Source organism: Lacerta agilis, chromosome 12, assembly GCF_009819535.1.
Source record: "Lacerta agilis isolate rLacAgi1 chromosome 12, rLacAgi1.pri, whole genome shotgun sequence".
NCBI classification, from domain to species: Eukaryota; Metazoa; Chordata; class Lepidosauria; order Squamata; family Lacertidae; genus Lacerta; species Lacerta agilis.
In genome coordinates, this window is record NC_046323.1 from 37681365 (window position 1) to 37693972 (window position 12608).

General features: G+C 40.4%; 1 protein-coding gene across 1 annotated transcript in view; it reads right to left on the reverse strand.

Moving 5' to 3' along the window:
* The window catches only part of ARMC4 (armadillo repeat containing 4), a 77739-nt gene that overhangs the window by 40849 nt on the left and 24282 nt on the right, over positions 1-12608 (reverse strand). Inside the window, exons 11-12 of the mRNA XM_033165354.1 lie at positions 1366-1512; positions 421-630 (exon numbers count right to left, since the gene is read on the reverse strand). Coding sequence (XP_033021245.1) covers positions 421-630; positions 1366-1512 — 357 coding nt within the window. The remainder of the gene's footprint in view (positions 1-420; positions 631-1365; positions 1513-12608) is intronic.

Below are 12608 nucleotides of genomic sequence, written 5' to 3' on the forward strand. Positions count from 1 at the left end.
TCCCCCCCCCTTTTAAATAAGGCAGGTTAGAAGTTATACTACAAACTTTCCAACGAAAGGATTGGCATGTGGAGAGGAAAAGAAGCTACCACAACATTACTGTATTTTGTGGCGTATAAGACTACTTTTTAATCCAGGAAAATCTTCTCAAAAGTTGGGGGTCGTCTTATACGTTGGGTGGAGAATCTGCAGTCGAGTATATATCAAACTCTATATTTTAACTGGAAAAGTTGGGGGTCGTCTTATATGCCCAGTCGTCTTATACGCCGGAAAATACGGTAAGTGATTTCTGGATTGCAGCAACTGAAGCAAAGATGATGTCGCAGAAATGCCTACCTGTTATCAAAATAACAAAAGAAGATAAAGTGAAGATGAAAACTGTGATGCCAAGACTGATTATTGTTTATCTGGTGTACTTACTAGTCTCTTGATTCCACCATGCTGTCGGACTGTTCTCCGGGCCCTCTTGAATCTGGCCACATTAGCTATGGTTTCAGCTGCCAAACATTTCAGATCTTGGTCTACAGAATCAAGTATCTTAACCATGATCTGTAATCCTCCAAGATCAGCAATTGTACGTCTGATTTGTGGATTTTGGCTAATTTCCTTCAGGATTTTTAATGAGCCAATCTAATCAGAGAAGAAATTACACAAGAAATTACACAAGATTGTTTAACGTGGATACAGAGTTTGATTATTCAAGTAATATATGCTAAAATACTGTACGGACTGTTCTACATCTTGAGGGAGGGTAGACAGCTGAATGCAAAGAAGGTAAAATCATGTGGGATAGTGAGACTGCTCTCTTATGAGATTGTCCCCAGAATGGATGGGGAAAGCAGGGCTAAGCAGCAACTGCCTTCTGACTCATGATAAGGAAAGTGGCAGGAAAAAGGCACTAGAAAGTGTGGGATAACACTTCCTTTGACACAATGTCATCTAACCTTGCTGCAAAGAAAACCAGAATGAACACTCACTAAACAAGTGCCTTAGCAGTCTTGTGTTGCTGAAAAGAAGAGGTCTACACAGCAGAAACCTACCATTCCACCATCTTTTTTGAGTTTCAGCTGAGCTAAGCTACGGTTAACTGTGGTTAACATCCCAGTTTCTTACTTTTCATTTTGAAAGGAGAGCAACTTCATAAACGCTAGAAAGGATTTTGAGGGAGACTGAGAACGGCTCTGAAGTTCAGAGTTGTTTTGTTTTCGTATTATATTACGGACAATACTAAGCTGTAGTTGCATTAAGGCGTAAGAGACCCAGTGCTAATTGGGAAGTATCTGTCCTGCAGGTAAATATACAATTGCTGGATGACAGCTTCTAGAATCCATATAAAGCACAATTCAGTCTGATAATTTAACTCACCTTACATTTGATTTCTTCGGTATCAAGCAAATTAATCAGCACTTCAAGGCCGCCAACATCTCTGATTGCCAACTGACAAGTTTCTTGAGACAAGTTGAAATCTCTCATTGAACACAATGCAATTACAGTAGCCGTCTGGTTGCCAGCCTACAAAACAGAGAAATTTAAAATGTACAATTACTCGGTAAATACAACTTTGTACTACATGGTTGAGGGAGTTGGATATGTTTAGCCTGGAAAAGAGGAGATTGAGAGACAATATGATAGCCATCTTCATCTATCTCAAGGGCTATAACATGGAAAATGGAACAAGCTTGTAGGGTAGGACTCAAACCAATGGATTCAAGTTACAAGAAAGGAGATTTTGACTAGACACGAGGAAGAACTTTCTGCGGGCAAGAGCTGTTCAACGGTGGTATGAACTCCCTCAGAAGGTGGTGGACTCTCCTTCCTTAGAGGTTTTTAAGCAGAGGTTCGATGACTATCTGTACTGGATGCTATAGTTGAGGTTCCTGCACTGCAGGGGGTTGGACTCAGTGTTCGAAACTCCCATTGTTCTAGGCGCATTTTGCGACAGGGAATTTCATTAGTGTGAGCAGTTTCTGAGCTCTGGGCGCAGTAGTGCACCTAAGATTTCAGATTAAAATGGCAGAATGGAAGGAAAGGAAGACCTTTTTCTGCCTCCCCACTTCCAGCTACTCTCTTGAGACTGGTTAAGAGACCCTCTAAAGAATATTAGGGGGGTGGGCAGGGGAAGGACTAGACCACGTGAAAAATGAACATAATATTTTAGCTGAAGTTCATTCATTTTCAGCTTTGTATTCTTGTTATAAAAAAGCACACCTCGACATTCCGTTGTTGTGCCCATAACCTAGGTTTAAGGTGCCATTTAGCTCCTAGTTTTCATATCTCAGGACGCGGGTGGCACTGTGGGTTAAACCACAGAGTCTAGGGCTTGCTGATCAGAAGGTCAGCGGTTTGAATCCCTGTGATGGGGTGAGCTCCCATTGCTTGGTCCCAGCTCCTGCCCACCTAGCAGTTCAAAAGCAAGTCAAAGTGCAAGTAGATAAATAGGTACTGCTCCGGCGGGAAGGTAAACGGCATTTCCGTGCACTGCTCTGGTTCACCAGAAGCGGCTTTGTTATGCTGGCCACATGACCCGGAAGCTGTATGTCAGCTCCCTCGGTCAGTAACACGAGATGAGCGCCGCAGCCCCAGAGTCGGACACAACTCGACCTAATGTTCGGGGGTCCCTTTACCTTTACCTTTCATATCTCAGTTTATAACACTCGTTGGACTAGATCAGGCATAGGCAAACTCAGCCCTCCAGATGTTTTAGGACTACAACTACCATCATCCCTAGCTGACAGGACAAGTGGTCAGGGATGGTGGGAGTTGTAGTCCCAAAACATCTGGAGGGCCAAGTTTGCCTATGCCTGGACTAGATGACCCACGGGGTCCCTTCCAACTCTACGATTCTAAGAAATATTCTGACACAGAAAAGGCATAGCCAGAAAGAGGACAGAGTAATAAACACAAACGAAATGATACAGAACAATAGCCATATTTTATCCTTTTTGTTAAAGTCTATTTGTTTATTCATTTCTGATTACTTTTTATTATTTATTTTATTACTACAGTGCCCACTGAAGAAATCCCTCTGGGTGGTTTATAAAAGTCAATAACATATGTACACTATCATACAAAACCATATAACAATCCCCATGAAAGCAACATAAAGATCAAAACCCGACACAACATTTTACCGAAAACTACCATTAAAAAAAAAAATCAGCATAAAATTAAATGAAGACCAGCCCAAAACCAGTAAGAAGAAACCAATTTGTCCAATCTAAAAGCATTAAAACATTTGAAATTAAAAGTTCTGGAAGACTGGCACCAAAAAGATTGTCATTTTATTTCTTTATTCCTTCATTTGGACAGCGCCAGTGATGTATAAATATTTCAAAGTCTGTTCAACCAAAGGTATATCTAAATCTGAACTATACTCTTCCTAGTGCTGGGTATATATTAATCTATTATATCGTGGCTGACATACAACAGTGACATTCAATAGCCTTCTTCCACCTGCCTTGCCCCACTCTCCAGCCCTGGGAGTCCTCATAAGGGAGCTGTCCCTGGAGGAAGAACTGTGCGGGGAGAGAATTCATCATGCAAGGCCTTCTTTCACCTGTCTTGCTCCACCCTCCAGTCTCTGCTTCTCAATTTGTATTATATTATTTTATGCACTGTGGCTTGCCATTGTTTTATTGATTGTAGTTTAGAAATTATTCATTGTAATTGTTAAGAGTGGATTTCTGTTTAATTTTTTATATGCTGATATTTAATATTATTCTGTACTATTCTAATGATTTTTGAATGTTACTTTATTTGATGTACTTTGCTTATTTTAAAGTTACGTTTTATTATCACGTTGCTATGGTTTTCCCAGTAGTAATGTACGGAAGTGAGAGCTGGACCGTAAAGAAGGCTGATCGTCGAAGAATTGATGCTTTTGAATTATGGTGCTGGAGGAGACTCTTGAGAGTCCCATGGACTGCAAAAAGATCAAACCTATCCATTCTCAAAGAAATCAGCCCTGAGTGCTCACTAGAAGGACAGATCCTGAAGTTGAGGCTCCAGTACTTTGGCCACCTCATGAGAAGAGAAGACTCCCTGGAAAAGACCCTGATGTTGGGAAAGATGGAGGGCACAAGGAGAAGGGGACGACAGAGGATGAGATGGTTGGACAGTGTTCTCGAAGCGACTAGCATGAGTTTGGCCAAACTGCGAGAAGCAGTGAAGGATAGGTGTGCCTGATGTGCCCTGGTCCATGGGGTCACAAAGAGTCGGACACGGCTGAACGACTGAACAACAACAAAGATTGTTATAAGGTGTACATTCTTTGTTTCTTCAGGTTGTAAACCGCATTGGGTATTGTAAGATAGAAAAGCGGTATACAAATTAAAAGTGATGATGAGTGACGATGATTCAATAAGGATGCAGTTCTAATCCCACCCCATCTTGACGGTGGAGTGGCACGTAAAATAAGATGCAGACATCTCTAAGCTGGCCTCTGCTGGTGGAGAGTACCACCAGCAGAAAGCCCCGAAATGAGGTGTTCCAGTGTGACAATGGGCGATTTGGAGCCCCAACAATCCCAAGAAAGATAATTCTAGGACCTCTCAGTAGAAGTAGCCTGGAGCTGTTGCAGCAAAAAAACCTCCCCCCTCTTTTCGCCCTGGCATTGGATTGGGTGGAGGATCTGTCACTCCATTCTTTTCAAAAATACTAAAGCAAGTATTTATTCACTCACAATAAATCTCAAGTAAAAAATATCTTTTTTTTCTCTGCCTTTCAGGATTGCTTACACAGTTTAATACAGATTTTTTAAAGCAAAACCACAATAAAATATTTTTCATATGCTCTGACACATTAGTTCTATAGCATAACCATTACTACTGGTTGCCACAATTATTATTTTTCTGTCTAGTAGTTCTTACAGAACGCTTTCAAGGAAAAGTCTTAACAAACATGGAAATGGTTAGTTTTCTATTAAGTGTACACAAAAGCTGCATCATGTTGTTACAGCCTTTGAAATCAGATACAGTATGTTGGATGCAAAATAAATTCTACTGGCATTGCAACAATCACTTTTAAAGCTTTAAATTAAAGGCAGATTTCATTTCAGAAAGTCTAGCCCTTCTTATAGGATGGTTCTGCATAAATATCCACAAATTTAAATGAAAATATAATATGAATTCTAAAAAGAATGTGTACCATGCTCACAGAGAAAACATTTTCTAACCAATCTCTGGGCGGCAGCTGAATTTCTGCATCAAGGCAAATGACAGCTGTAAATAAAGAAAGCCATCTTTCTGAAAATATAAGAAATAGCCCATTTAATTCAGTGGGTTTAAAGGAACAATAACAATTACAGTATTACACAATGCAAAAAAATGTAGAGAGGTGAATACCAAACCGCATACATTAGTTAATATAAAACAATTACAAATATGAAACTTTGTCTGCCTAATGACTTTTCTTGTGAGTAAGCCAAAGTAAGGGGAAATAATGGAAAAGATGTCTCTGTTACTCCTTATAGAAATTTCTCACTTGTTTAGCACAATGGGTCTGGTTCACAAACTCCACAGGCTCCTTGGAGTCCATATGGCTCTTGTAGAATTCGATTCTGAGCATTCTCTTCTACACAGATCACATCCAAAAGAGAAGCAAATGTCTCATTTCCCTGCATATATTCCTATTTCAACTACTCTGTGGGACAAAAGGAGCTCTGTTGTCAACCAAAGGAGACCTTTCGACAGAGAGATTATAAAAAGGACTCTGGCACACATGGATGGATGCGGGAATATATTACAAACCGCTGTCGTATCTGCTTGACTATATCTGCCACCTTTTGAAGATGCAAGAGAAAAAGAGAGACGTTCCTCTATTTGCACCCATTAATATTATATCCTCCAAAGCACCGTTGTTATTGAACATGCTTAAAAACATGTGTTAAGGTTTGTAAGCACAATTTTAAAAGCTAGGCTTAAAAGACTTTAGATAAAACATAATAAAAAATTATTTCCAGTAGCACCTTAGAGACCAACTAAGTTTGTTCTTGGTATGAGCTTTCGTGTGCATGCACACTTCTTCAGATACGAAAAGCTCATACCAAGAACAAACTTAGTTGGTCTCTAAGGTGCTACTGGAAAGAATTTTTTATTTTGTTTTGACTATGGCAGACCAACACGGCTACCCACCTGTAACTAAGACTTTAGATGTGAGCGATCTAGAGCAGTATTGTCAGGTTATTGTGGTTTTTTTGGGGGGGGGGGAATCGAGCAGTATAGATTTAGCAGCCGTTGTCTTAATTAACTAACGAAGGAGCTGAGAAGTTTGACTCTTAAAAGACTATGCTCTGATTACATCTCGGGTTCCATGAGGGCTAAGCTTATTGCATCACAACAAAGTATATTGCTAATGAAATGAAACTGTGATGCAAAGTTCAGCTTTTTAAGTTGAAAAGTATTTAGTTTATGCACAACTTTTACGTAAGCAGGTGTATTACTAATACTACTATTTATTTAAAAATATCCTTTTATTGGCTGAACGTGATTTACAAACATACCATAAAAAGAACTAAAAAAAAAAAAGCATATGTGTGTGTGAGTGAGAGAGAGAAAGAGAGAGAGAGAAACAATACAAAATGAAAACCTAGGGTATTATGTGGTTGCACTGCTTGTTGGAATGAAGGTGTAAGTATCCCAGTACAGTGTTAGCACGGGGTTTTTGTTTTTTGTTTCAAAGAAAAACACAAGTGTGTTTCTAAATGTTCATTTTTCTGCTCCAACTTTTCATTCTATTTTACAGAACACAGGTCAAGCTGCAACTTGTTAGAGATGAGTTATGGACAAGTATAACTGAGTTATGGAATAATTCCTTGCCCCATTTCCTGAATCCTCTGGAGTTCTTGGGCTATAGCCTGGCAGTGAATAAAACATACAGATTAAAATAACCAGGGCCAGTGGAAAATCATAACCATGATAAAAATCACAGATTCCATAATGTTCACATTACATGTCTGTAGCGCGTGGAAAATGACTATTGTTTAAGAGCTAATTAAGGACTGACACCGTCGGGCCTGGTATGTCTCAATAACAAGGGAGTGCATGCAGTAAAATTCAGATTAAAACTATTACCAGGTTTTCTGCTAACAAAACAGAATAAAAAATAATAATCACAAGACACAGAAAGAACCATTCTTTCCAAATTGGAATCAAAGGGTGGTACTGGGCCATTGCTTATACCTCTCAGCTACGATTCCCTGACCTCTTCATCTTGCAAAGCATACAAAACGTACACCGAGGGAGACTAAACATAATCTGGACTGTGGCTTGTCTCTCGCTGCTGGTAGCCAAGATTTGCACTTGGCAAAAGGAGAAAGGCAGAAATGGGGAAGATGAAGCAGACTGGCAGAGGCACTGTGCCTGTCATTCATATCACTGGTTCCCAGGGAAGACTGTAGAGCAGTCTCGCCCAAACTGCTGCCTTCCAGACATTTTGCACAACTCTCATCACCCCCAATCAATGTGCAATGTGTAGTCCAAAACGTCTGGAAGGCTGTGGAAGGCTGCTCTAGAGTGTGGCGAGTTCCTCCTAAACGCTCCGCAAACAGCAATAAATTGAGACACTTCGTTGTTCATCTTGTTCTGATATGGTGAGGAACTTGATCATTATGTGATATAACCACCAGCGGCTAGCAAACACATACTGGATTTCATACCTTTAAGAAAGGCACCTGTAAGAACTAGCAACACTGATCTCTTATGTTCATCTTTCAGAGGCCTAAATTGCACATTGCACATTTTAACTGCATCCTGGTGGTACCTAAGTGATTAAAAATTCCCTCCTGTGGGGGAAACTGGGAATAGAGAAGGAGCAGGAGGTGCAAGGCATCACTGAACCCCTTCTCCAACCTCAACTCACAGACACACAGCGGGAGATGAACCACCACCACCGGGGCTTGCACAGGTGCATCTAAAACCTCTCCATAAGCTGGTTTATGCAGTCAACAGGTATAGGAAACCAATTTGGAGAAAAATTAAATGATATGCATTCCCTTTTGTTTCAGCAATGAGAATCAGGGCATTGGAAAAAGGGGTGGGTGCCTAGATAACAGCAATATTGTTAAGTGCGCTTTTTGAAAGTCTATAGAAGAGTGCATAACCTCCAACACATTGAGTCCCAAAACCAGGATGCACATCTCCTGTCCGTGCTCCTACGTGAGTCATGTGACCCGCACGAGATCACAGAGCCACTTTTTTCAGGGCCATTCTCGAATGGCACACAAAAACGTATGCTTCGGGGCACTGCTTTTTAGGGTGAGATCTTGGTGTGAAATTGCACAAGATCACAGCAACCCAAACGGCAACCATGCTCTCGTGGGGGAGGGGGGGGGGATGAGATGTCCCAATTTTTCTGGGACACTTGCAGGTTACGAGAGTGTACTTTTTGGTATGCTTTTTTGCCAGCTCACAGGGGCATTTGGTGTCACTGCTGGTGCTGCAGTGCACAAAAGCCTTTTAAACGAAAGGTAGGGACTCTTTAAGTTTTGTGCGAGTCTATTGCGTTTTTCACTTTAACCCAGAGGTCCACCAACTGGAGCCAGGTACAAAATAGTGGTTCAGAAAGGTGCAACAAGGAACTCGGAGCACACACTAAGCTTGGGAATCCAAGCTGTCTGGATATCAGCAGCCTAATTTAGAAGAGGAAATATCTGTGGTTGTGTTTGTTGTTGTCGCTATCATTAAAACACTGGGAGTTGAAAATTCTGCTGGCCTAGTACAAATTGCTCAGCGATAAAGCAATAGATGCTGATCAACTTTCAGTCTGCTCCTGTTTCATCACCAAGCTTCTACGAGGCTCCCATAGACCAATCAGAGGGCACATGGCAAGGACATCACTTCGGAAACTGGTGCTTCTGTGTGATGTCAAATGTCAGAGAAAGCACTGCACACTTCTCAAAGTGGGGCTGATAATAGGGGAGGAAGCTGAGGACGAACTGCTCTCAGCATCTGGCAAGAGTTGCAGCTGCCACAAGTGGGTGTGGGGTCATGGCTGGGCCTGCAACAGTGTCTGCGAAAGAAATTTAACAAGACTAATCTGGGAAGAACCATTACTTCTTCAGACTGTCAAGGAAACAACAAGCAGCTGAGCCTGAATAAAAAGTTGGGCAATTTAGTTGCAATGGAGCCAATGGATTTTCCAAGGGAAAACTAAACCATATGAACAGAGTATTTAACTATAAGGGGAACAATGCTTTCAGGGAATAAACAATTCACTGGCTCAGCAAGCATACGTCTTAAACTCACTGAAGAAGACTACTGAGATCTCGGGGCAAGTCAGAAAAATTACATCTCTCAGATTGTGGCATCTGATTCAAACATACATGGGCCTGCATGCCATATGATAGCATCTGGAGTATTACCTAGTTTTGATCAGTTTAAAGAATTTTGTTTTGTTTTTTAAAAACTGATATAAAGAATGGGGGGGAACAATTTAAGGACAATTCCACCCGCAATGTCCCACTCTGCAAAAAGCCCTGAATTTTCAGTTGCCAGATGGACACCTATTTCAGCCTCTGAACGAAGAATATCTGAGTACCTTGAGCCTTGTTGGATTAGTCCAAAAATCAATCTAATCCAGCATCATGTTTCACACAGTGGCTGACCAGATAATTCCAGGAAGCCCATAATAATTCCTCCCTCTTTCCTCCCCATAACCATGAATTCAGTAGCATATCCATATAGCTTCTCGAAACAACTTTTCTATTTAGCTGCTATGCTTAAAAGCCCTTGTGGTTTTAAGAGGTGTTGCAAGGAATGAATGCCAATTATGGTACAAGCTATAAGGGTATCTATTGTTGAGAAATCCCCTATAGAGACCAGCTTGCAGAGCTTACACACGAGTCACATCAAAGGATTTGGCATTTAATTAAATTGTTGAACTGTAAACTAATTATGTACAGGGCTAATTATGTACGTAGTTAGCCCTTTTTTTAGGATGTCAAGCTTGGCTGCTCCATAATGGGCAGGTTATGGACTGTCAATAACTCCTCAATTAGATGGGACAGTCAACATAGTTTTGGATCCATTTTATTTGCCAGATGTACCCGAGTTTTGGTCCAAGCACCAGTAATTAGCTGGAGCTAACCATAGTTTAGACTCCAAACTTTAAATCATGCTTTGTGCTCTAGGGATGCAGACAAATGATGTTTTCTATATTTTGTTCCTACTTCATCTTTCCTAAGAATCCCTGTGCTTTCCAAAACCGAGACCTCCCAAGGCTAGAGCAACATTCCAAACCATGCTTCTGTTTGTTGTTCAAATTTAACATCAAATCACTGTTTACTCAAAGTGTGGCAGGCAAACCAGCTTCAAATGGTGGTTTCACATCCTAGTTTGGCAGCCACTTCCAAACCATGGTTTGCAAAACCCACTGTGTTAAAGTGCATGGCCTTTACATCTGAACTATCTCACTGCTTTATGTGAATGCCAAATATCTTGTGATTGTTGTCAAATGAAAAGATGTGAAGGATTGTTGGCTGTGACTGCATTCTTACCTTCATTCTCAAATTTAATATGCAGCTGGTACTTTGCATTGTCATAATCCTTTGAATGGGGACCCACCCAACTTGCTATGCCATTACTTTAAGATTTTGTGTTATATGACTCATCCTTATCTCCGATTTCCATTCATGTCATGTTTAGGTCAGTGCTTTCTTCTTGCATACTGTTTCTCCAGATGTTGTGTTCCTATCTGCCTACATGTCTCCAGAGGTAAGTGGCTCCTGGTTTCTTTTGATGCAAAGCAATTCCAGTTGAACCAGTCCTATTGTGTCTTCGGGGGCAACCAATGTTAGATCAGGATCTCATTGTTGGAAGAACTTCCTTCTCTAAAGATCCTCAATGTATTGGCAGAGATATTGTGAATCCCCTAGAAAAGACCACAAGGTGAACTAGAGCAGTGTTTTTCAACCTTTTTTGGGCAAAGGCACACTTGTTTCATGAAAAAAATCACGAGGCACACCACCATTAGAAAATGTTAAAAAAATTAACTCTGTGCCTATATTGACTATATATAAAGTAATTCTCTTGAATTTTTCAATTTTTCCCACGGCACACCAGGCAACATCTCGCGGCACACTAGTGTGCCGCGGAACAGTGGTTGAAAAACACTGAACTAGAGCAGCACTGTTGTCACTCCAGGCCAAGACTCTTATAGTCCATCATTTCAGGCCAATATAATTTGTAATACAATCCAGGTGGCAGAATATTTTGGGTTTCCAAGTCAAACACAAGTGGTCTATCACTTGAGACATTAGATCAGCTAAAACAACTCCAGGTGCCCCTCAGCAACAAGCTGTTATGGCGCTAAGCATCATGGCTCTTCCTCTTTATCATAGCAGAAACAGGCATCGGCAGGAGTGGTGACACACTGTTGCCTTATGTACATAACATGAATTACGCAGTGTCCTACAGGAATCCGGTGGTGGTCCTCGACCACTTAAACTGCAGTAAATGCTTGTTTCCAAACTCTGCTAGAATATAGTAATGTGGAAGAGCAGAACTGAGAAAGTATACCATACAGTACTTAAAAAGAAAAGTAATTTTGAACCTCTACATTTATGAATGCCCTTCTTAAGGCATTCAATTTTACTGGCCAATTATTGATTACATTATTTAATTATCTGGGTTTTTTCCTGAAAAAAGGTTGACTCCACATGCTTAAATCTTTGTGACTACTACAGTCATAAATTTTCCTTTATCAACCAACAGAGTTTTGAAGAGCCAACATTATCTTTTCTTTCCTTCCTCCCCTTTCGGCCTATTCTTCTTCTTGGAGAGTTCCCTTCTTTCCTTTCGAGTGCTATTTGCATGAGCAATTACATTACCATCTACAGTTAATGGATCGTGCAAAAAAAAAAAATCTAGTATAACTAGTTCATAACTCATTTTCCAGCTGTTATCTGTGCAGCTAATTTGATCCAGCAACATCATACAGTGCTTAAAACAATCCATCCAGCAAAAAGAATGAAACAAATTAAAAGGCTTGTATAACTTTTGACATTTATGGAAGGGTCTAGAGAAAAGCAGTCTCTCAGTTTTTTCCCTAAGCCAATCTTAAGCAATTCAACTTTCCACTCTATGATTATGAGCATCTAAATCCAAGTAGATAACAAGAGGCAAATAAACATTTATTTTGGAAAGCTACTATGATGGATATATGGCCTAATTAGAAGCACAGCAAAAGCCTGACGACAATGCAACAGGACTGTCATCACACTTCCCTTTCATGTAGGGAGCCTGCAAGTCACTGTTTATCATTCACCATTCTCTTTTGCAATCTACAATGGTCTTTTAGCAGCTATTTTCCTCTCTGTCATCTGCAGAACATTAATTTGTCACAAGGTTTGAAGTCTTTTTCATAACTGAAAATTGATTTGGAACTGTTGATAGTCTTTATTTATATGAGTATCGTGAATTGGCCCAACTGTTGACTATTGTCTTCCCCCAGCCTTTAGTAATGAAGACATTAAATAGAAATGTTCTATTATTTATGGAATTGATAGTGTTGCCTATGAAATCGAGCCTGTGCCAAAGTATACATGAAAAATAGTACATGCAAGGTATGTTAGCAGATCTGGTGGGGGAGCTGGAGGAACAGAGAGATAGGTT